Source organism: Fulmarus glacialis, unplaced genomic scaffold (assembly GCF_000690835.1).
Source record: "Fulmarus glacialis isolate BGI_N327 unplaced genomic scaffold, ASM69083v1 scaffold23800, whole genome shotgun sequence".
Lineage (NCBI taxonomy): Eukaryota > Metazoa > Chordata > Aves > Procellariiformes > Procellariidae > Fulmarus > Fulmarus glacialis.
In genome coordinates this window covers 54,305-80,740 of record NW_009188825.1, presented here as the reverse complement: position 1 = coordinate 80,740, position 26,436 = coordinate 54,305, and the positions used below count along the sequence as shown (strand labels likewise).

At 41.6% G+C, this 26,436-nt stretch overlaps 1 protein-coding gene across 1 annotated transcript in view; it reads right to left on the bottom strand.

Moving 5' to 3' along the window:
- Positions 1-26,436, bottom strand: part of CTNNA1 (catenin (cadherin-associated protein), alpha 1, 102kDa) — a 47,896-nt gene that overhangs the window by 2,651 nt on the left and 18,809 nt on the right. The window contains exons 4-10 of the mRNA XM_009579971.1: positions 19,226-19,382; positions 13,524-13,724; positions 12,308-12,459; positions 9,342-9,452; positions 7,629-7,810; positions 6,757-6,862; positions 461-595 (exon numbers count right to left, since the gene is read on the bottom strand). Coding sequence (XP_009578266.1) covers positions 461-595; positions 6,757-6,862; positions 7,629-7,810; positions 9,342-9,452; positions 12,308-12,459; positions 13,524-13,724; positions 19,226-19,382 — 1,044 coding nt within the window. The remainder of the gene's footprint in view (positions 1-460; positions 596-6,756; positions 6,863-7,628; positions 7,811-9,341; positions 9,453-12,307; positions 12,460-13,523; positions 13,725-19,225; positions 19,383-26,436) is intronic.

Genomic DNA, 26,436 nt, shown 5'->3' with positions numbered 1-26,436 from the left:
GCCCCCCCAGCCACTAAAAATCCCTGCACTCTTCAGGGCACAGCTATTTTGAAATATTAACATCTCTGGAGCACCGCAGGACCCCAATATGTTCCAAGGCTGTGCAGAGACATGGGGTAGGTTTAGCTATGCTGATTAAAGTGATTTAACCTCACTAACAGTGAAAAAGAGTCTGGAAAAACAGTAGATTACACAAAGGTTAAGTGAATCTGTCTACACACATAGTTGAGTAAGGAAACATGAAGTGTTTTCCCCCCTTTCAAACAGTAAGCGTTTCCTCCAAGAACAACAAGGCAGCGCAGGCAGTTTTATAAACTTTGCATGCATTAAAACTTTGACTGAATGCTCCAGAATCTCTTGTCTATATTCTATAATGTTTAGCATAAAAGCTTAGCTTGGAATAATTGTTACCCCTGGAAGAAAAACTGCACGAACCGGACATGTCATAGCTCATACATACCCCAGACACAACCAGCTCCCCTCCGAGGTTTTGAACTTCAGCCTTCACTTTGCTACAGATATTCAGCTGATGGCAATACAGTGCGATGCGCTGCAGGTAGGCTAGGAGGTCCTGCTTGCACGCAGAATCAGGGCACTGGAAAAAACAAAGGTGAAATTTTACTTTGCAATCACGAAAACTGGAACAGAAATCATTTAGGGAAAAAATAGACAGCTCTGTTCTGTAATAGTGAATGTGTTCCAGAGATCCATTCCCCCTTCTGTTGAGCTTTGGTTTTCAAAAGACAGCTGAGCAATACATGGGCATCACTAAATACATACAAAAAACCAGAAGCAATAAACACGGGCTATTAGAACACAGGGGCAGCTGCTGGACAAAATTGCCGGGATCCTTTCAGCTGCACGGCTGCCCTGGAGCTCCCTGCGAGGAAGAGGAGGGCAGCTACCTAACCTTTCCAGAGCAGGTTTGTTAACTACAAAAGGTCCTTCCTGTACACGTTACAGGACACAGCAGCAATGATTTGACATCCAAGATCCAAGTTACAACTAGCAGATGTTACCAAATCCAGCCTCAATTTCCAATCTTAAGTATTTTAAGCTAGGAAATGATAAACCTGACTGTTACTCAATTATATCCAAAGTAGATATTTTCCTGATTTCCGCTCCCATTTCTTAGGAGTGTGGAAACTAGATTCCTCACCAGGCATGAAATAAAATTTTTAAAGTGCTTGCTGAAGCACTCATCTGTAAGATAAAAGTAACTTTTTCAGCTTTGCAACTGAAAGACTACGTAGGTACCGGAGACTGCAGTGCAGTTCAGAAAGCTGTTTTCTCAGACAGAAACGAACGGCCATCCCTTGCTTTGCAGAGCCGAGTGGTGGGATGATTAATGAGGCAGTCTCATGCTGGATTTCAAAACAAGAAGAGCCCTGCTGAGGGGCAGCCACAGTCCAAAACGGAATCTGCAAGCATAAGACAAAAAGACTACGGGAAGCCTTTTACTACCCATGCCAGTCCTGCAGTATCTTTAAAAACGGCAGCGAGCATGGTGGCCAGCATCGCTTCTCCAAAGAATAATGGGCCATCCCAGATCTACTGGCACGCTCTGGCTGTATGAAGACTAATGAAAAAAGCAGCTGGCATGCACTGAACTCCACAAACCCTTTGCCCACCAGCCTCTCGTGCTGCTGATGAATAAACCCAAGGGCATGCGTGCCACACTCCTGCCTGATACATGCAGCACTAGTGGGGTACCTAGGGCTGCCTGCTCCCCAGCATGGGGCACCAAACATCTTGCGACTGGGTAAGTATTTGGGCCATTGGCCAGCTCTGACCTCCAGACATCACTGGCTGTGCTGCAAGAAGCACCCAAGACAACAGATTTTAAACCAGTCTGGATATATTCATGATAGCAGAAGCTATTGCAATAGGGATGCTGGGGATATTACGGTCCAACAGGTCATGTTCTGGTAGACCAAAGGCACCCTGCAGTGATCTCCATCCTTCCTAGACGCCTGCACCCCATCCAGAAACTCCTTAGATCTCCAGCATCCAGGGTCTTGGTACACAATCCCTCATCACTAAATGCAGGCTTTCCAGCACCCCATACACACACGCACTCATGTACAAAATCCAAACGCTTTTCCACGGCCCCACAGCTTAGCTTGACTCGATGGCAAGCAGGGCACACCACTGCTTCTCCCCTCCAGGTAGTGCATTAGCTGCAGTCTGCCCGACCAGCCTCTTGTCCTGGAGAAGCCCGGCACCGGCTGCCTCCAGCGTACCAAAAGTACAAAGACAAGTACCAAAAACTCCACAGAAACTACGAGTGGCCGCAGTGATTTACCAGTGTTAGACATGAAAGGGAGAGAAGAGTCTTGCTCTAAGCAGCATTCGCTTCCCATCACCCAGCACCTGCTTGCTCTTCCCACCGACCAGACCCTGCTGAGATTCAGAGCTGCACAGTCTGCGAGAGCTCTTCTCCACACATCCCGGTTCACAGCAAAATCCCATCTCATCTAGTACCCTGATCCTGTACAATGGTCTGTCAAATGAAGATACATAATAGACACGGTATGCTTGGAAGAATAACCTTAAAGGGAGCACCAAGTTACTACTTTAAGCTTCACTGAAGTTCAGGTTTATTGCTTATGGCCACACAGTCTCTCCTCTCTTTTCAGAGCAAGATAAAAATCCCCTCTTGGGCGTCAGCAGTAGGGTCTGAGCCCTAATTCTCACTGCAGACCTTCTCTCCTTAGCTGCAGTTCTAGCAGTACAAGATGGAAGCAGGAACCAAAGTCTCCCTGTATATAAAAGGCACAAAAGGAGACTGCACCAGAACAGACCCTCGTGTCGCGCAAGCAGCGGTGTGCAAACAGGGGGTCACATTCACACGGAGCATTTGCTTCCCACACCAGTAACTGATCTGCCATAACAGCCATTTAACTCTGCAAGGAAGGTGAGTGTAGCTAATAAATACATTTGGTTTTTACCAGGGCCAGAACAAGTGGGTTTTTTAAGCCAATGTGGTATTTCAGCACAGCAGAGAGAAAACAGCTTACTGTACGTTGCATATAGAGATGCCTCTGTATGGCAGGCTGCTGAGCTGTGATCTAAGGCAGCGCACACACATACACACAATGCACTACAACAGAATTTTTGGCAAGCGGGGACAAACAGATCAGGCTGTGTAACAGAGGCTATGGAGATTTGGATGGCTTTACGGACATCTGACCCTGTATGTCCATAAACTAACAGAAATCACCTTCTTATTCCCAAGGAAAGCTCATGAAAACACCCGAAGTATCTGCAACTCTTACGTAGGCACGTTGCTTCCATCAGTGAAGTGAAAACCGCGAGTAACAAAGCAGCAAAGCTTGCAGGTTAATTTTTTAAGCTAATCAATATTAGTCAGCAGTACAAGATGTTTCAGAGAAAGTCCACAAATAGCATCGGCCAAAGAGCTAATGAAAAGCTGAAATTACCATTTTGGAAAATGCTCTCCATCTCCCAAACAGCTCATCTAACAAAGTGAACGAGCAGCACAGCAGCAGATTGAATTGAATGTTGACAAATGCACAATACGGCATGTCAGAAGGACCGCTAAACAATGCAAGGTACTTTATGGGTTGCGAGTTTATGGAAACCATTTAAGGAACGGCACTCTCAAGGAACGAGGCTGCCACATGTTTACCAATGGCTGAAGGAGGCAGCAAAACATTAGTGGGGGAGGCAGTGGAATAGGAAATATTATTCGGTTGTATTTATCAATATGACGTGAGTTGGAAAACCACATCCTATTTCTACGAGCAGAACAGAGAATTCAGTTCAAAGACAGATGATGTTTGAATAGAGATGTAACACAAGATAAAAACCAACATCAACAAAAGGCACTGCGGATGCCTGTATGAGCCCTGTCCTTTCCTACGCAGAAACACTCAGATAAAAACCAAAAAACCCAAAAAGCAACAATTTCATCACTGATTAAGAAAGATTACATTATTGTATTAACCAACAACAGCCATAGACAAAAAAACCAACTGTCTGCAGAGGTAGCTTGGGAGGGTTCCCACAACATGGTCACAGCAGATAGCTGCACTATAGACAGAAACAAATGTGTGTTGGGGGACACCCCCACCTCCCCAAACCCCCCAAAATGAGATTCTGTCACAGACTCAATGGTGGTTGTTGGCAAAAGCTAAGCTGGCTGCTCCAAGTCAAATCCAGGATCCATCCCGGAGAGAGCAAACGTGCACACACATTCACTTCCTACCATTCCAGCTGAGCCTGCGGAGAAGCAGGATCACCTTTTTCTCCCTTTTTGCAAAGAAAAGGGACAGGGAAAGTCAGAAGAGCTCTCCCGCAGTGTGTGCTGATTAAGACAAGCGCACAACCCCCATCCCCACATGTCTGGTAGGTGTAAGCAAGCAGAGGCTTTTCTTCTTCCCACTGTATCTCCAGTTTAGGGTAATAGTAATTCGCAATAAAATGCCCCCGCCAGCCCTATGTAACAGCTGGGCTCGGCACTGTTTGGTTAGAAAAGCTGAAAGCAGGCATTTAGGGGGAGCAGGTACCACGGCAGGACAGGCACATGGCAATGCGTGCCAGCAGCTGCCACCCAGGACAGCCGTCAGCCTGTGCCCGGAGCACATCCCCGGAGCAGCCTCCGCAGCGCATGGACCAGTCTTGACAGCAAGAGCCTGCTGGAGCGTTTTTCTGGGAAGTGGGGCAATCCCTACGCTTCCCCCCAGCTCCTTTCAATTTAATGATCAGATACGGATACAACCTCCCACCACTATCAAAGAGAAAAAGCAACGGAATTTTTCTTTTGCTTTGTAAGTATTTCAACACTGAAAAAAAAAATACGGAGAATCATTGTCTTGCTGCAAATCATCTTCATTTGTGTTGAACTCATAACTTTCATATTCCCCCATTCAAAACAAGCAGACTGCTGCTCTGAGTGTAAGATGGAACACCTCTGGGAAAATCTGCCAGCTGATGGCTAGACACTTTTCAACAGACGTGAAATACCTTGGATAATAGCTTTTATGTTTTCAAAGAAAATGTGCTGTAAAACTGCCTGACGGCAGGAGTTAGGAGTTCCTGACACACTAACACAAGGGGTCATGATTCACCCGGTGTCACATGGTGAACAGGACATAAAAACCCATCCATTTGCTAAAAGCCCGTATTAGGCATGGGAAGGCATTAGTGCTGCACTGAAATGGTTGCATTGTACGTCCTCTGTAACTGTCAGATAGTTCTACGTTAACAGATAACTACAAGTTTCTAAAGAGTATGTAAGCACAACTAATGAAATATGCAAGCTGGAAGTATTAGTAGAGTATGGAGAAGGAAAAAAAAAAAGCTATATTCTTGTCAAAATGACTAACTGTACAGTCCTGCTCATATTTATCTTCAAACATGTGCTTAATCTTTTACATTTTTAAGGACCTTACTTCTACTAGGAGCCATTTACTTTTCTTCTGTATTTTGAAATGGCTCAGTGCAGAAAACTGTATACCAAGTTTGCATAAAGCATGTGAATTAAAGAAAAAAAAGCATTGTAAACCTTCAGCCCAAGATTCCCCGAGATCTGTAACACAAACTGCTCCTTGCTTCGTTTACCTACAGCAGCAGCGCACCCGATTCTTACAGAAATATGGTTGTCAAAATGCTATAGCAAGGAGACCCATTTTAAAAAGCACTTTTCAACTTTATCTCCCCATCGAACATTTCTCACTGCATCATTAATAAATTAGGATGAAGACAACATCCTCTGGATGCAACATTTAAAGAGAGATCTGCATTACAAAGATTTACTTCCAATGTGACACAGTTTTATTTAAAACCTCGCATTATGAATTTACATTCAGAGAAGGACTGAAAAGCAAGCAACAGCTGTACAAAATAGAGTTTAGTCCATGATCTCAGACTTAACCTACCTGCATTTCAGGGTCTCTCTTGAAGGCAGAATATTATTACTAATGCTGATGTTCCTGTGCAATTTGGGTGTGGACTAAGACCAAAGGTGCTTTGCTTGGCCCAACCCAGTTTCTGAAGTAGCTCAGGACAGGCAGATGCATTGCATAAAACCCCGAGCTGGCCCATACTCATTCAAACCTACAGAAGTCTTTTCAAATACCTTTGTACATATAGCACAACAACACGCACAGCAGCCTGGGACAGTGTAGAAAATGCTCAAGTCACTACGTGCCTTGCTCAAAGTCTTCATCAACTCTGACTAGACAACGAAAAAAATACTAGAGAGTTTTGACAATCTCACCATTCAGTCTATGGGGCATCTGAAAATTGTTAATATTAAAAAGCTGCCTCAAAAATAATATTAAAGGTTGTGCAATAGGCCACGTGCAATAATTATGGTGTTGCCTATGCAGTCTCATCATTGCTTTGGAAAGTATTCGGCATATTCTGAGCATGACAGAAGCGACACGAATTCAGTTTCAGTCCTGTTCAGTTAGAGAAACTGGCCTAGATACAATGTGACACGAAGCAGTGTTGGCATATTGCCACCTTAAAATGGTAGGTGCTTGATTTAAGCCAAAGAGCTGCTAGTGTTACTGCTGGACATATTTAGCTGCTTACACTGCTTAGGGTGGCAGCAGAGCAGCTAGAAAGAAAAGGTTAGAATTTTCTAGCAGCAAATCTGGAAAATCAGTTAAAAAAACTCCAAAACCTCAAAACTAAACACATTTTCTTCTGTTCATCATGTCTGCAGTACTAAAAGATCTATTGCTCATTTGTGCTGGAGGCTTATGAAAATGAATTGTGACTTACGTGGTCAGCAATAGTCCGTCCCAGCTTGTCCATCCTTGACCCAGCCTCTGCAATCTTCTTGGCTGCACTAATCACATCTGACGTATTTTTCAGTGGACCTTTACCTCTGCAAAACAGAACAGAGTCCACCTTTTAGCACCAGAAAACTGGAAGAGTCAACTACATATTGCTTTTCTCATCCTGTTCCATATAGTACTAGAAGTGATTCCTCATCCAAACTGCATGAATAAGGTTGCACAGAAATACACAGGTGTAGCCATTACAGCACCTTCATTTTCAAGACAGTTTCCCCCTTCCAGCCCTTCCTCATATTTAGATTAAATCTAGGAATAAAAACATCTTAAATTTTACTGTTTTAAGCAACCTAATGATGATAAGAGATAACATTTTAGAAGACAGATTTGCAATTTTCATGGAATGCAACATCAAGTTTACAAAATAGTGTTGTATAAAATCTGGCAAATGAATTGCAAAAGGCATCAAAACCCCTCTCTTTCTTTTCCCTGTACTAGGAACTATTTCTGCAGTACAGCAATATCAAGAAGCCCATAGAATTTAATGTTGAAAGGAACTGAGCAAATATATATATATATATTTTTTTTTTCCTTGGGACAAAAATCACCCTTAAGAAAGAAAGACAGAAAGGCAATAACTGCTGTGTATCTATAGATCAATTTAAACAGTTATTACCACCCCGTCACTGCATAGTAATGCATCTCCCAAGTTAATACACAGGCTTTAGTACGGCAACATTTAAAGGAAATTATAAGAAGTAAGACTCTTAAGAGTACTCGCAAAATATTTCATTGAAAGATCAGCATCCCAGCCAGTTCTGAGAGAAGGTGTTGTGTGTACAAATTAAAAAGACTTACCTTGTGAAGTCTGTCATTTCCATCATAATCATACACATTTGTTTTGCCAGAACAATTATATCATTACCGCTGTCATCCCATTTTGACACTTCAGCATCCAATTTACTCTTTTCTTCCTGGAAGCTTGCAACTTGCTCAGCAATCTTAGCTTTTTGCTCTTGAGGGAGCTGAGCCATGATAGCCTGAAAGAGAGAGTTTTCTCACATTGCCTTATGCCGCCGCTTGTAGAAGGCTTTTTGGAACATTTCACTAATAATCAATTTAAGTCATGTAGATGGGGGATAAAACTTTAATAGCAATCCTCTACCTAGAGGCTTTACAGAACCATTTTCTTCCATTTTGAACCAAAGTTTATATGGTCTTTCTTAAGAAAGAGTGCCCAGAAAGACAAGCTGACTTCTGAAACGTGGGCATTTGCATGGTAAAATTGTTAGACACCAAACAAGTTTGCCAGGTATTACCATCCATCAAAGAAAAACTGCATGAAGAGGAGGGATTTGCCTTTGCTACAAAATTTGAGAGTCTTAAAAGGAAGTATCTTTCAGTGTTGCAATGCAATAGAAGAAATATTACGAGCCTCTTTCCTGCAAAAAGCTAGATGTACTATTTTGAAACATGCATACTGAGGAAAGAGTAAGTGAAAATAAAGAGTATGTGCTTACTCCTGAATAAAATCTATTAGACTAGGTTTACAGCCTGTATGAGACTCAATGCCCTTGCCTTCATAAATACTAGGAGCATTCATGCCTCCAGGAGCAAGTGAAAAGGAGTCTTCAGTACAAAAAAAAAGCCTCTGGCAGCAGCTGTGCTAAAAGGTAAATTAGAAATGTCTGCATTTAAATAAAACGGGAGATAGGGATACAGGAATAGAGAGTGCCTGTACAAGGAAGGAGAGCATGAAAAATACTCTCAGTTAGTATAATTCCAAAGCTGACGTGGCAGAAGTTTGATAAATAAGGCCTAGCTAATTCTTGCCTGGTTTCAGGCTAGAAGAGCCTTCACAAAAAATCTTTCGTGGCACTTTCCCAAGAGCGTAAATTGTTATCGATCCAGAAGGGGACATGTCAAATAAAAACAATAGGTAAGGCCTGTTTTTCCTTCAATGTACTGATTTTAAGTTTTCACCTATTAATGATTATATATTGCCTATCAATGCTTTCATTTTTAACAGTCATAGGAAATGCAGTTAGTTTAAAGGATTTCATTTTTGAGCTCCTCTCAACATTGTCTTGATTAAATGCTCAGTGGACAAACACACACCAACACGTGCGTGAGAAGACATTTTGTAAAAAATGCCTGAATTGCAGAGTTATCTATTTCTTGCCCACAAACTTAGTATGTGCAAGTTGAAAATAACATTAGTACAATGGAATGATGTGTCCCGTATCTCCCTGCAGGAGCTCACCTAATTAAATGGCAGTGCCTACAACATTTGCAATGTCGAAGTATAAAGTAGTTCATCGGTATTAAAAGGATTTTGATCTTTCAGAACATCCAAAATAAAGCACAGCCGTTTGACATCCATCAGACCAACACATGCTGCATTTCACTTAACCTCCTTTTCAGAAGAAAACTGGAAACAAAAGAATGCCGGTTTTCTGATCCAACATTTTCACCACCACCCCCAAAAAATTTAACCTGGATTTTCAAAGCAAGTTGAACCGTTTGTTGAAAGCAGGTCACAGTTTTATAATGCTCAGATTTCTTCCTTACCCTTGCACTTTGTCCAGCAATGAGCTGATCATCTTCGGTCTGAATACTTGTTCTGCTTCGGACGTCAAAATCCTCAGTCTCAAAGTCAGAATCATCCAACTCTTCAGGAGTCTGAGGAAAGAGTAATTCAGTCAGAGTCAAACAATAGATTTCAGGCTCTAAAAATCAACAAGAATATTGTTTTTCAAGCAGAGAGAATGGAAATAAGCAAAGGTAAAAATTATTCCATGTTTTCAACAAAAAGGTAAATACAAGGACTCACCCAGCTTGTGAACATGTGTGATTATATATGCTTGACTGCTCATGTTAAACACCATAGGGATCCCCAAAATTACATACCAGTAACTAAACATCTGAGATTTGTCAGGACACTAATGCACTCAGGATTTGAAACACAGAAAAAAGTTTTTGCAAAACGAACGGTATTTCTGCAACTTGGTTAAATGTAAAAGCTTCACTTGAGATTCTGAAGCTAAAATTACACACAGCTTTAAGGCCTGGTTCAAAACCACAGACGTCGTCTTTAGCACAATCATGAATCAAAGCATCGACTAAATTAACAACAGATAAAATATATCGAAATTTATTCTTATCCCTCAGGAAAAGCTGAAAATTTTTAGCTAGTGAGGGCCAGCTTTTATGCTGTAGGCTAAACATCTGACCTAGTTCCTGCTTGCCTAAGATTTATTTTTGCTACTGCCAGTCTATAGCTGGCAAACTTTTTATAAAGCTTATCAAGTTTAAACAGCATGTTTGTCAAAATACTACATCTTTGCCTAGAGTGGCACTTCATGACTATTTGCAGAGCTGGATCAATAAAGAACTTCACTCATAAACGCAATAAATTGTGATTACAGATAAGATGCAAATAAAGTCCCTGTTCTTCATATTTCTTTCCTATGATTTAAATTTTACAAACTTGTTTTCCAATACAGAAATCTTGTGATACAGTTAAAATAAAGATGGATACGCCAAATAGTTGCCAAAAAGCAAAGGTGAGTATGCTGACAATCAAGACCTAGGGTATTTCAGCCATCATCTCCTCTTCATGCCTTTAAGAACAGAGTATATTCACAAAATCAGCGTAAGGACATATACTAGTAAGTAGCTCAGTGTATCAATATTTTAAAAATTAAAAAAAATTTAAAAAGACCAGTTCTGCTGCATTTTTAGAAACTGTTTATGATTCTCAAGCCCCCTTCTCTTCCCATCCATCCCAAAGCCCAAACAACCTGGGGTATACAAAGCGTAACTCTGCCTTTCAACCTGTCATTGAGAGCAAAAACTCCTCTGGAGGTGATAAGAGACTGCCTGGGCATCAGGGAGGAAAGAGCTTTACTTCAATAACCTACAGATACAGTAACATTTTAGTTTTGAAAATACCCTGCATAAACACAAAAATTAGGAGTTTGAGTGACTTCTCCTGTAAAGAACAAGTGCCACCGGACAAAGCTTCAAGTGAAACAGCTTGTTTGCCCCAGCTGAGCTTAGCAGCATCCCCCTGCGAGCGTGGTTACTCCTGTGGTCCAGTTTGAGACAATGCCCTGGAGAACTGGTGGCCTGGCATCTCTATTTGGATGACTCTCTCATCCTAAATGCATTTAGACCTTACAGCCCTTGGGACAACAAATACTAACATTTTAACTTTTTTATAGGTCACTGATGTGTCACCAGTGAGCTGCCGTTAGCTACTGGCAGCTGAAATGAAGCCATGGCACCCTGACATCAGAGACGAGGCGCAAGGGGAAACGTCAGGATTCCTGGCATCGCCAGCTCGGCTAATTACTGACGACGTGGAATTGGCAGTCATGCTTTCATGTCCTGAATAACAAGGACTTTAGCAGGGGGTGAATCAAATTAGTTTGTCTGCATAGCAGGAAAGCACTGATATCTTCATCTAATATTTGTTGCCTATAAATCCTGAGCTTAAGTTTGAAAAAAAATTATATGGAGAGCATAGAGGTGATTGTCAGCTTTTCTTCTGATCTTCCATATGATTCTTTGCTTTAAGCAGCAAACATGGAAGATACTATTGCAATGGTTACTATAATCACATATATTCTGGGGCTGTACATCCTCAATTTACTTATCACCAAAATGCATCTGCCATGGTTACCATTCTGAAAGATGAAGACAGTTTCTCTGCAAGGCATTTACGTTTGAGTCAGAGGATACAAGGTAAAAAGAAAAAAAGGAATAAACCCCCTACATTTGTTTTTGCTGTGTCTGGCTCTTGCCCATTTTTACAGCGCTAAGATTCAAGAAATATGCCCATAGGTCAGCCTCAGCCAGAACTTTCTTTTCTGCATCCCTTCAACCAATTGCAGGAGCCCTTCTGCGTCTTCCCTGCATGCCTCCTACCAGTCTAACGCTGCCTGACCTACCAGAAATTAGGACTTCCAAGTCACACTCACTGCACCTGAAACACGCAAGCACAAAAGAGACAAAGCCTCTATGAACTGGCCCCTATTTACTGAGGTTAACCAATTAACGAATTACATGCTCTAGGAACTACAGACTGAACTCATCTAAACCTGTTTTTGACTAACTAGCATTAATTCTCAAAATTTGCTTAATAAAGAGCTATCAGGTTTTATTTCTAAGCTCTCAAACCATCGAAAAGCATCTAGAGTTAAGAATCCACTTGCTGTTGTTAAATCAAAGGTCACTGATTTTAGCACATTAACAAGCAAGGCATTAACGTGCTATTACAAAAGATGCGTGAAGGGTATTTAGCATCACAACTCTAGCTATCATTGATGCTCAGATCTGTTTAATGAGTTTGAATCAAAACGTACTTCTGAAGTACTCCACAGAGTGATTAGCAGTTTTCAAGACTCAGAATGATAATATGAGCTAAACGAAAAATCTTACGCTGTCTGTTCTCAATAAAACTGATGCATGTCAGTTCAATAGAGGTGGGGAAAGTGAGTGGAAAAACAGAAAGCTGTTTAAGTTATGCTCACCCGGATCATCAGTACGGCTTTCCTGATATCTCGTATTCCATCGTACACCAGTCGCGAAGCATCGATAAATTCATTTTCATCCATTGGCTGAGCAGGGTCTGAACTCAGTGCTTCCACAGCAGCTTCTACTTGCTCAGTAAACCGCGGCATAACTGAATTAAGAACACAAAATAACAGTCAGTTCCCACCCCAATGGCATTTTCTCTGTGTGTGCCTTGTTGTTAACTATCACTGGAAACCCTGCAGTGGTTCCATTTAAATTCAAAACATTTGTTATAGGACACCAATACTGTAGCTCAAGTCTTACGTTCACTTCAATTTCTGTTTACTCTACTGCTATTTGTTTTTTTCCCCTTAGACAGTGAAAAGTTTATCACACCCTTCTAGTGGACAAGGAGAAAACACCTGGGGAAGCAGTTAAAATCTATGGGATAAAATATTAAGCATTTGTTTAATACTCCCTGTAGATGTACATCATTTTTTGGGAAAAAAATAGTATTACCATGACAAAGAGGGCAGGTTGCACTGCTGTACTTCAGTGACTCACTGCACCCCAGGAAGAACATCACAGAACCATTTACAGTCTGTTTGTTTCTTCAGTGTCACCCTTGATTCTTCATCAAAGTTGTAATTAAAGCAAAACCAACAACTAATAATTGGCACAACACTCATTGAAGCAAGCAGACTCATTCCTTACCCTATATGGATGTTACCAGCTAGTTCACAGGAAACACCCTAATTTATCGTTTAGTGGTGGGTGACTACAACCTTTGTTCTTTAACAGTTATAAACATATTTTACAAAATTTACCCTAAATTATTACCCAAAACTTATTCTACTGGGCCAATAGGCAGAAATCTTCTTTCTGGATCCTGAACACTGACAGAGCCTGGTACAATACTGCAAGATGACCAGCATAACTCTCAAGCCCTGACTCACTGTTTGGGACTCATTCCCCGGTGTGTCAGCTTTCTACAGCTCAGTCAATGACAGCAAGCACATTCAGGGAGACCTTGCGCACTGCTGAGTTTTAAGCCACTCAAGACAGCAAAATTACATTTCTCATTTTGCAACAGCTCTGCAAGTAACTCCCACTAATCTTCACTGTAGTATGTAAATGGAGTCTTTAATAGATTTCACCGGTACATTAGTATCTGCTGCCCATGCGCTTGGAAGCAATATGAATTCAGGGATCTTGGGAGTAACCAACTCTTACCTGTGTTGGACAGTAACTTCGTTGCTTCCAACACCTTCTCAGTGTAGACTCCAGGTTCGTAGTTATCCATTTCAGAAGTGACAACATGAATGACTCTAGCAGCACGTCCTCGAATTGCACCAGCTGTGCGGTCTAAACCATCAACATCTTTTTCTTGGAGAGCAATGACACATTTGTTTACATCTTCTAAAATATGATTCTCTGGTGGTAAAAGAAGGAGGATTTAGACAGTAATATCTTCTTTTCTGTTGCAGTCATCAGCATTGCAGTTTCTTAGTTTGTGACGTGCTCTATAAACCTCCAGTGAGATACTGTAAAGCACTGATGTTTAAGCTTGCTGTGACCAGCAAACAGCTGACCTTCCCAACCAGGTGTCAAAAAAACCATCACTCCATTCACTTACTGGCGTCCACACTTCTTGTCCCCATTTGTACTTGATTTTATCCACAGAAAAGCTGAGTTCAGCTGAATTCTCCCCTAACGTGTTTCTTCCCATATTCCTCCTCTGGACTGCCAAAGCCCTTATTTCAAATATTCGCAAGCCACTCCCCCATCATTCCATGTGCATGGGGCAATGAGGCACCCTCCCCAGTGCCACACCTCATCCACTCAATGCTCTAATAGACTGGGGCACTTGTTGCATGTTTCTAAGTTCCTACATAGTGTTTTGCTACAACCACACACATATCATCAGAGAATATTAAACTATTAGTCCTCCATTCAAATTTAAGACACGTAACATATGCGGTGATTTATGCAGAAAGCGTTCCAGCGACAGAGTACTCAGTGCCTATTAAGAGAACAGAAAATAAAGCCAGGACCTCTGTCTGTAATTTACTTTTAGAATATACATTTTCTTTCTTATACAGAGGTATCTTCCCCCATTTATCAAGTCTAAGAGGCCCAAAATGAGTAAAAACCCCTGAGATTTCTGAAGATGCCTACAGAGGTTGGGATGCTCATTTGGGGAAACCTACCCAAAAGGTCTTCCAAAGACTGTTGGAGACCTCTTTAAGGTATCAGTACCAGTGCTTTGATGTTGCCATCCAACATCAGCATTTGGGCTGCTTGGTAAGAAACTAACTTGGAAACATTTCTGCTCTGTCACTTAAAATAGTTTTCAGCAATACTTACCATTGACTTAATCATGCTACGCTGCCAATCTGTGCCACTGAAGTGGCTTTTATTCCCTATGCAGGTAGTAAAAGAGCCATTTTGCAAGAGTTTGTAGAGACGAGAAGCACATAGAGTTGACTGATAGAGGATTTGTATAAACTGGCCAAAAGGATTGCTGCTGGAAGAGTTACGCTTAATTTACATAAAATTAACAGAGCCAGGTGCAATATTGCGAGACTTTTGTAAGCAACCTGAACAAAAATTACACTTGTGAAATAACTCTGAAGCAACTCAGCCTGAACAAGTTCAGCTGAGGGCAGAATGTGGCCCTAAGAGAGAGAAGCACAGGTTCATTAGTGATTTGACAAGTCAGTGAGCAGGCAGCCAAGGTACAAGAACCACAGCAAGGAGTACACGAAGTTTTGGTATTTAAAGCAAGAGACATACATCCCTGCAAGTTGCAACAGTAAAAAGAAAAAGCATCGGCGTCAGGCCAAAACACAGACTGTTTATTGCTTGAATTCCTTAACGAATAAATTAAGCCACAGACCATTTAAAAGCCTCTTTGGATTATACGAACTTTAATAAAAGGCATGGACAAAATGAGGATGAATATTTAAATGCCTGCTGATCATTTAATGTCTTTTGCCGACGCAAAGTTGCCAGAAAGACGCTTCTATGGAAAGACAATCCCTCACGGGGCAGTCTGCAAGGGACCCTGGGGAAGTACAGGACTGTCAGGTGCATCCACTCTGGTTATACTCTCCCGTTGGATGGTAACAAATCAGATTTGACACTGTTCTATGTGCTTGTATATACACACACTGCTACCTGTCCTACAGGCATACGGACCACAAGTGTCTGGCACAAAATGCCATCTGCTGAGGCTGGGGTGGCAGAGCCCAAGAAATGCTGACACACGGGTTCACCGCCAGTACCTCCAGGGACGTGATAACACCGTCCTGCATCAAAGCTAACAGCCCTCCTGCTGCTGAGTTGGAGAAAAATCTCACAGCAATAGAATGTAACATAGAATATAACACAGGCAACAGCAAAGGGATCTTGTCCTACCGAAATAACTACAGGGAAAATATGGTGTGGTTTGGCAACAAGGTAAGAGGGTAAGAGGAAAGACATTTTTCCAGTAAAAATGATTTTTAGAGCAAACAAGGACATACATAAAACTGTGAAAAGCTAACAGAATTAAAAGTCCCCCACGGCTGTCAATCCTCAATCCACCCCCACCAAACACCATCCACCTCCACCCACCTCCCCATTAAAGGGATTAAGAAATCCTTTTCCAAGCATCCCAAGAAGTCTGCAAGGGAGTCTGGGGGCTACAGGAGATCACAACCTAAGAGCAACAGTCAGGAGATAAAGCCACAGATACATAAATATAACTCTGCTTCTCTGCTGTGTCCCCTATGGAAGGTCTTAAAACAATTTCTATGCTGGACCCTCTCTTGACAAGGGACACTGGAAGAACCAGGTCAAGCAGCACTGTCAGTAGACATGGTTACGGAACGAATACTTGAGTGTTTGTACACTTGTAAATACAGTATTCATCTTGTAATGAACAAGGACAATCATCGGGCACAGGTAATATTCATCCGGAGGCTCTTAAGATGAAACAGCCCCGCTGTGATGGGCAGTCTCTCGCGCAAACCTCTGTCAGCAGCGGAGGAACAGAAGGCAGCAAATGGAATGATTTTTTTAGAGGGTTTCAAGGGAGATCCAGGTAATTTCAGAACATTGAATTTGACAATTACATGGTGCTACCAGCAGCTGCTCTAAAGAACAGAGATAGTGGGCACACAAACACAGCCAGAGTGCTTAGGGAAGGCACTGACAAGAGGGATAAGAATTACCGAAGGTACAGAAGAGCTCTGAAATGAGGAATAATGAAACAGGCAAAGATTCAGCATTCAAGAAAGAGATGACTAACTACGCGTACGACAGAAGTCTGTACATTTACAAACAGCATGAAGAAAGCGAGTAGACAAAAAAACCTCTTCACCATCTTCTACTACAACTAGGGGCATCAAATGAAGCAAATAGGTGACACTGCAAACCCGAGGAGGTTCTTCACACAGAGCACAGTTAAGCTGTGAATTTTGCACTGGACGATGGAGATGCCAGCGATTTATACTGGTTGGAAGAGCAACTAACACAAGCTTAAATGAGAAAAATCTGTCAAGGACTGTTCAGTAGGTAGCACCTCTGATGCTGGAGCTCCCTGAGCTGCAAATCACTCATGGTTGGGAGTGTATAGGAAAGATCTTCAGTCTACAAGACTCCTCTGCTATTAATCTCCCATGCACTGACAATTAGCCACCGCCAGACCATTGTCCTAACTCAATAGGGCCTTTCTCATGCTATGCCCTTCATAAAATCTTGTAACCTGCAAGCTTATCTGCAACACTGTGCATTTAAGAATCCTTATTCTTGTACCATATTCCGCTATTATCTAAACCCAACATCTCTTTCATCAAGCCTTTAACTTGTGCATAATTAATACCATTCTGTAGCATAAGCTGAACAATGAAGCATACACTTCATGATGGACAGCACAACATGTTGTAGGAATGTGCTATTATATATGCACACGCAGACTCACAAGGACGCTTTTTAATTCTGCTTACATCCCAGTTAGCAACTGACAAAACCCTACAATGCACAAATAATCCCAAATGGAACCTGGTATAAAGCATACTTGTCACAATTTTATCCAAAGAGATGTTTAGACTTTTAGCAGACGAATTGGAGTTCTGGCATTTATATGCAAAACATTTATCAAAGTTCAAACAAATAATATTTAAAGCAATATTTATTGCTTTAATATTTTTCTAACATCTCTTTGATAACGCAGCAGATACAAATAATTGCCGAATGCACTTAAGCATCTGAAGTAGTCTCAAACTACAGCACTTCCATGGCATCATTTTGGGTGGCAAGCACGCACTCAAGGTGAACTCTCTCCTGAGTCAGCCTGCACTGCCTCAGAAAAGAAGAGTTCCCTGCTTATTGCCAAGCCCTTGAAACTCTTCAGAGCAACTCAGCAGTGGGCCAACACCATAACCTGTCCCCTCAAAAGCAGAGTACCCATCTCCTGCGATGACCTATACGAGGATGGAGACCACTCAGTTCCAGTGGCTCGACCCATTCTGAGCCACACTGTAAGTGAAATACAGTAAGGCAGCTTTGTACAGACTGTGTTTTCACAGACTAACAGCTTTTTCTCTTTAAAATGTTTGTAGACTTGTGGGCAAACTCCAAGTGGAGCCTTGAACTTAAGCACACAATTCTCTCTAAATATATTTCCCCAGAAATAGGCTCCTCGCAGCTGTGCAATTTCAACTACTGCTGCAATGACAAGCACGAAGACAGATACAAAGAACTAGAACATTCAACTGCCTAATAAGTTTATGCTAACTCATTGCAAAGAAAATTTTTATTCAGAACCCAGGGAACCACAGTAAAACATGTATGATAATACAGGTGACTCACTGTAGAAACATTACCGGGGGTTTTTTTTGGTTTGTGGGGTTTTTTTTTTTCTTTTTTTAATATTAAAAAAAAAAGATGGTCTTTTAATTCAGGCCTGTAGGTTTTTGTCTACATTTCCTAGATGTGTTCACCTGGTACTTCTGATGCCACACATCTTTCTGTGAAATCTCTTTACAACCAGTTTTTAGGTCACTTGAGATGCCAAAGCCTGTCTGCACCAGGAAAATTAGACCCTCAGTTTGTAGTGGTAATTTGTGAACGCTATTGCAGACACAATTCACGTGGTTATATCACCGTGTCCTCTGGCTAGAGCAGAATTAGAGGATGTGGAAATAAAAATGCTCCCCTATTTCTAGGTCACAGCAGCTAATAGTGGGTCTTTATCAATGATGATGATAAAACAGATTATCTTGGCAAGCACTTTGCCAAATGGAATTATTAATCTATTATAATTATCTAATCTTCTTTAAAAACTTTAAAAACTTCACTAAAGCTGACACAGTTAAAAATATTGACAGAGCATTTTCCATAGGAACAGTTTTATTTTAATTAACTTCTACGACCATGGTTTGATACTCATTTTTGTTTACATAAGAAGAGTCTAAGGTGAATTGAGGGATCGACTTCTTTGCTAGTTCATAACTTGAACATAAACATATCCTGTTTCCCCCAATGTTACTGGTGAGGTTTGTCTACAGTAGCTGGATGGTAATTCATCGGTAGTTCAGCTAGCAATCCAAAATCTTGAGACATAAAGTGTCTTTCGCTATGTTTAAGCTGATCTGTCTACTGACATGTAAATATATACATTTATGCATGTACACGCTTAAGTGCAATGACAGGTGCTGAACTAAACTATTGCTGTTTTCACGCTATAAAAATACCTCTTCTTGTGCCAAGATCTTCTGCTCTATTTTCACACCTCGCTCGGCAGAAGATGACATTTGCCAGGTGAAGCATACCAACACCATTTCTTCCAAAAACCCGAGAAGACTCCAGAACATGGGTAGAAACCACCCGTTTCCAGGAATAAGCTCAGTTACGAGAATGATTATTTCTGAGATCGAACCCCTGATTACCTGACACAGCCAGGAAGTCATCAATGGAAGTGATGTCATCGACAGCATCCGTCAGCACGCGGACTTGCTTCTCCCACTGCTCTTTGAAGAGATCCATGTTTTCTTGAGCCAGCTTGCTTTGGGGTTTAGCAGCCAGAGCCAGTGCAGCATTAATAACCTGTAAAACACCTTTGGATTTTTAAAACACACCCTTAACGAAACAATTCGTTTCCATATGTTTACCTAATGAACTCAACAGCAAAGAAAGTTAGTTTAGTAAGTTTTCAGGAACTTGACGTTTAAACACAAAAGCATTTATTCTGTTGCTCTCACATCCAACTCATACCTGCTTCCACATTTATTATGGTTAGTTATTACAGGCAACAACACCTGGCAAGTATTCACACGAGCTAGCTTCACCTTTCTTTAACAGCTCATGTTAAAAAGGTGTTGCTTTCTGAGTGCAAGTTGTGTTGTTAAATATTTTAGACAGGATGACATTTAGTACACTGGAGGCTGCATTTCCTAAGCTACTCGCCAGAACCTGAGAAAAAAGGTCAAAAAAGGACTAATCTTACACGTCTGAAGTAAAAACAATATGCAAAATCAAAATTAAAGATAAATTTTGTATTTATCTTCTTTTCCTTAAAGCTTTACTCTGTACCTTGCCAGTAATTGTTATACTACCTTAAGGTTTCTGTTATGGTGGTGGAAGAGCTAGATTAGCCAGGGAACAGGAGGAGAGGACACTATTTGATGCTCCTCCTGAACACCCCCCTACTAATTTTCTTCAAACCCTAAGACTGTTTTTCTAAGCAGAACAAACGCTACACATACTGCTAGGTAACAAAGTTTATGCTGTGCCAACTAACTGGTCAGTTAAATGACCAAAAAAGCCTCTTCGGGTGTGGGAAGAAAGCAATCTCAAAAGCCTGCTCTTGTTCTTGCTGCACTATGCTCCAGCAGAATGACCTGGAAGCATGCCAGGCGTGAGAAACCATCCACAGCCAGACCAACACGACAATCCTAACCTTGTTTTCAGGCACCCGAGAGTTAGAGCTAATTAACTTACAAGTTCAATGTGTAATTTTTCTTCTGTACTTTAGAACCGTATTAATTTCACAAAGTTGCCAAACAAAACATGCAAGCACCAGATGTTCCTGGTTTTCCAAAATCTACTTTCTCTACCTGCTTCATTTAAAAGTGTCACAAAGCATTTAAAAAAATATAAAACTCACTAAACATGGAAATGATGGTGATGTCAAATATATCGCGATGGCACTGAATGAATCAGGCAGGAGGAGGCTGATTCACCCGAGGGACGCTGGAAATTAGCAGCGACTGAGGAAAATCCACAGAAAAGCTATACTGCTCTCCATGCTACCATCCTGCCTCTGGAGATGGAGGCTGCAAGTCTGGGTCACAAATCAAAAGAAGCTTGATGGGTTTGATAACAGACAAATGTGAGAAACAATTTGGCATGAGCTACAATCTGTTCAGGAGACCCGCAGGGATGAAAGACACCTTTGAACCCTGGCAATAATTACAGTGCCCCGGTCCTTCATGAAGAACATGGGGACCTCTGCTGCTTCCCATTCCCCAAACCAGACATTGAAGTCACACCTTCTGCGTAGGCAGCTGCAGTAATCAGGATGTCCTTTCAGAGACCTGCTGCCAGCCACGGTGCACGCTGCTCTGCGACCCTCACGCTGCCCATTAAGATCATGGTTCTCAAGTCCTGAAAGCCCCGAAAAAAGCCTTGCAACACCCAAGAAAATGATGTTTAAAAATTTAAAATCAAAGAGAAATAGAGGTTTTAGAAGGGGAACCAGTCCTCTGCTCAAGAGCCCTGCTTCTTAAATCTAGCTGACACCATTTCTTGCCCTCGTCTGATTGATGTAATGAATTATCATTCAAAATCTAGATATCCAAAGTTTTACGAAGGTGAATCCAAATAACAAGTGCCCTGGAAACAAAAAGGGTAAAAAAGACAACGCTCCAGAAACCTGCTCTCAGCTTTTATCCTGCTAGTAATCATAACTACTGAGACAGAGAAGATGGTGATACCAAGGGTCAGGACATTTTCTGCTGCTCTCTTCTAGCCACCTTGGCTAGTATCAGATATGAAAACATCCTTTAATCACTGGGACAGGTCAGCATTAATGCCAAAGGAACATATGGCCTGTGTACCTGTGTGATGTATGTCCGGACAGCAGCAGCTGTCTGAACAATTGATCTTTGTCAACAGCACGTGTCCAACCTCAGATTCCCACATTAAGCAACCCTTCACAGGTAATGGAAGAGCTGTCATAGATAGAAGGCTCTGCAAGTGCTCAAGAAACCCAAACAGGGTGTTGTCACCAAATTCAAATGCAGGTGGCACAAGCTGCACCATTGTCCTCCCAACAGGCAGCTTGTCCAACTGAAAAAAGGAAATTTTTTTGTACATTACAACAGCAAAAACGCATGGCCAAGGCAAATGTATTTTAAAAAAATGGCCAAGCAAAACTAGCATGTAAGATCTCCCTTCCAAAGCAGCATTTGGAAAGCAGCCAGCAGTGCTAGAGATGAGGACAACCTGGTGGGGTAATCAAAGGCTATCAAGCATCACTGTGGAACTAAAGACAAAACTACAGCTTACAAAACCCACAGAGGTATGTGTGTGCTCAGGAGGAAATTCAAGGCAGCAGATGCAGCTCAACAGTCCTAGGTTTGTAGCACATACTCCATCTCCATGGGCAAAATGGTTCTAACATTCCATTTTAGCAGTGATCAGACCCTTCACTCTGCCAAATATACACAGCTTAGCATTTACGTAGGGAAGTTATCCTGGACATGTCTCACATGTCTGCTTGGGGTAATGTCCCAGAGATTACTAACAAAACCCTGCAAATTATCTATTCGAGTAAATATGCTCTTACATGATGCCCGGCATGCAGTACAGAGTGACTGATTTATTTTCTATGCTTAGATAGACATGGGAAAAGGACAGGGATGCTGGATCTTAAATAGTCTGTATATGAGGCAGGACTATGATTCCTTTACTATCTAAAAATGAACACTTGGCAGGGAGGGGGAAGGAACTGATTACAGTACACTATTGCTTCTCCAAAAAACATGAAGCATTGGGCAATTAATTTAAAATATGAATAACTCTTACAGGAAGGAGATATATATAGAGAAAGAGAGTTTTCAAAAAATAGGAAAAACATGGCCAGACTACCTGAAATGTAGCTGCTTCCCTGTAAAACATTTGGCAATTTCAGGAAAATATTCTGTATTTCAGAGCTTTTCAAAATGCTGCCAGAGCACTGTGATCACAATGACTCACTGAAGTCGTACAAAGAAAAGAATCAAACAGGGGCATTTTCAGACTATCCAGAAGGAAATGAAGCATGGCAAGAAAACACACTATTTTTATCGGTGCTTTGTTTCATGTAGCAATTGCAATGTTCAAGACAGACAGACCAACGCTCGGTAACATGGTTCCAGGGAGTTACTTGGAGTCGCTCTCCTCCGCCTCGCAGCTTCCCGCGGCGGCAGCCAGGACTTGGCAATGCACGCCCCGAGACCGGGGAAGCTTAGGATTCAAAACACTTGCAACTGATGTCTCAATCTGTACCTCAAATCCTCTTCTCCTGCCTTTCATGGGAAGAACCTGCTTTTTTAAAAATTTATTTTATTTTCCCTATTGAAACTAAAGATGTCAGACTGAATTTATAGATTTATACCTTTGCAAGGGCAGGACTCTCCAAGGTTCCCTGAAGAGTGACTTCTGCCTGGGTTACAAGACTGTGGCTACTTTGCCCAGAAGCTCTCTTAAAAAGCACAACTATTCCAGGACAGAAGACACCTTAACCTTAGATATACTTGTGGGTAAATTAAAGCCAGGTCATCCAGAATTAATTCTTTTAGGCTTAATTTAGGATGGCTTCCAGCCTCACCTTTACACCATCCCATCTGAAAGATTGATAGAGGCTAGAAGAAAGCTCTTATACGTGGTGGTGTTCCTACAAAGAACAGTTTTGAACACTTGGCTGGCATGACCAAAGGAAGAAACATCACTTGGGAGAAGAAAACTATCACCTATTTATTTTGCATTACAATCCCTACCTGTTGTATCTTAATCTAGTCTTAGTGCACACAATGTCTGTAAGCCAAATAATTCTCCATCTCAATGGCTATAAGCACTTTTTATTTTTTGCCTCAGTCTCTGTGATATGGACTTCTTGCTCTTTACAGGAGACTGTTCTTTCTGCAGCTGGTTTAACTTTGCCCTGTTTCCTGTAGTATTGGTTTTAGGATGCAACTGTGCCACAACAAGGAGGAGTTTTTCCAGTTTCAAAAGCTCTAAAACAAACACCCAGTCCTCTCCCCTCTCCTCACTACACACCTTTTCTTTACAAACCAAGTATCTGCTGTTCCTAAGTAACTCACTTGTTTTTTGTTTTTAAATAAAGATCTTCATTTACCAGCTTTCTTGTGGCATTTGGGTAATGAATTGGAAAGTAGCTCCACGACCTTCAAATCCAGGATATTTTTCATTTGTAAAAAAAAAAAAGCTAATAAAACACGCACCCACCCGTCAGCTATCATCTCAGGGGCAGAGGAAAAAGGGATACACACAAACCAAGCCCCAGCTGGGATGTGAAAATCAGTTTCATTCTGGAGTGGGTGAAAGGGAACTTGTCAAGCAGACAGCAGGATCAAGTTTGCTTTGGGAAGAAGATCCGAGAGTGAGCAAGGGTAGAAGCAATGATCTGAGCTTTGCCTTTTGGAGCAACCTCAGTACAAAACTGAGTGGAAGTCTCTTATTCAACCTGCCAAAACTGATGACTGCACTATGCTGTGCCCCTCGTTTGCCCTATTTTATTGCTGCCTCACAGAGAGCTCCTGTGATACAGAGGGCTAGTTGTAAGGTAGAAGCAAAAGCACAATTCTCAGATCACAGCTTTCCAAATGGTCCACAAATGAATTCATGGCCTTGCCATCAAAGCTGCCACACTAGCTGAGCCCAGCCAGGACTCCCCTTGCTCAGGTGGATTTTAACACCTGCATTTTTCTGTATTAAAAAAAGCATAGCTTGCTTACTGGCAGTTTGTAGGAAGCTGCTCATAATTTAATTTTACATATGCCAGATGCCAAAGTTACAGCCAGCATTTACCCTACCCATGTCTCCCTCCCTGCTCCTAATTGCATTTTGCTCGGAGTGGAAAAAAAAGGTTCATAATCAGGACATTTAAGTCGCTTCCAGTTACATCCAACCCCAGGTTTGCATCCACACGTCTACGTGTGCTAACCCTCTACATACTTCAATACAGCAAAAAGCACTCTGCAGACTCTGATGAGCCGAAACGCCTGGAAGCAAAACATACAGGAGATTGTTTTGCACTTTCTCTAGCTATAATGGCAGTGGCCAGCAAGTGTACAGAGGTTGATGCATCAAAAGAAGAAGGAAAAGTTTGCTTTGATTTCCGATACTTTGTTCCAATGTATAAAAGGTCCTTTGAGCACTTTCCTTTCCTGCAAGTTACGCAGAGAGTGACTGCAGACATCTCTGCAGAGATATTTACTCCTGTTGTTACAGTGCTATAATGACCCACAGATACACACTTTTACTGGAATAACATGACCTTTTCCAGTTTAGCATATATTACTGTCAAAGTATTTACTATTTGCATATTGTGTATAGATAATTATCCTATCAACTTCCCCGTACATAGAAAAAAGCATTTTCATTTGTAGCTGAGGATTGATATTATAGTACCAGTCAATGTAGAAGCTGCAAGAATTTTGGTGCCATTTGTTTTGGTGTCCATTTGTGTTGCTTTTTTGCATTTTGCATTTTACTGATTTCAAATGCTGAAGCTTTGGGGGTTTCAGGGACTCTGTGTCTTTTTTGGAAGCTGTTCTGCTACTGCACTCCACAGATCACACTGTGCCTTTGATGAAAACATAGGGTCCTTACACACTCACGTACCTCCTTCTACAGAATTGAATCTCTTTCTCCTATCTTTGCTTCTTTTTATGCATCAGTAACTGCCTGAGTTTCTAATATTGTTTCTTTGATGGTCACTGCTGTCCTGTGCTGGCTCTTCTCCACAGCAAGCCTGCATGATACAAAACTGCAACCCAAGTGTTAAGTTTTTAATGTAAGTATTTCTACTCAATGCCAGTAAAATACTTCAAGCACCTGTAATTAAACAGAGATAGATCTGGAGATAGATCTGCTAGTTAGTACATTCAAAAAATCTGACAGTCTTTCAAAGAGAAGAAAAAACGGGACAATTGCTAAACGTTAAGTCTTTACTGCAAGAAAAACGAAGTTATCTCCTTCTCCAACAGCTACCAGGGAACTGGCAGTACTTGGGGACTCAAGGAGAAGAGAAAGACTGCCAGACACATTTGGGTTTGGTTGATTTGAGGGGGTGGAATCAGAGGGGTTTTTTTGTTTCTCTAAGATGCTGCAACTTTTGAACAAAAGTTTTCATGCTATTTGGGACCTCTACATGGGATTCCTCATGCTTTGGTATTTTGTCTATCTGTGTCAGTAGGTGTGATCAGCATATGTAACCATCTGCCTCATCAGAAATCTATAAGCAGCAAATTGCTTTTCAAGCATTTCAAAATTGGAATGTAAGGATGTGGAACAGCAATTATTAAAACAAGATGTTAATATGAGAAGAGCCAATTTATTTTTATAAAAAATGTAATTTAATCCAAGAATTATCTGGAGTCTATTTAATGGGCAACACTCACTTGACTGTGCAGGGGACGGTGAGCTACGCCAAACACGCTGTGTGGTAGGTATGGAGAGAGCACAGAAAGGACAGCCAGAGATGCTGCCTGGTGCCCTCCCAATGTTTCTAAGGAGGATGAGCTATTTAGGCAGCAGAGGAGAAAGGCAACCAGCACTGGCTCAGAGCAAGCCCTGCCTTACAGACAGAAGAACAGGTCCTGCGTGTCCACACCAGGGAGGTGCAGGTCTGCTCCTGCAACCCACTTCCCAGAAGATAATCAGTCTCAAGGGCAATGGGCTCCAGCTTTTGCTGGCAGAAGCAAACACTCAACCTGATGGAAATTCTAAACCATAATTATTTTCTAAAACCCTCAGCCTGACTGCACTTTGGTTAGAAGTCTATAGATGAACTTCATGAAGGCTTTAAAGAACGAGAAAGTCAACATATAGCTGGTTAAAGCAGCTGCAAGTGACAGCAGACTGTCACATCAAA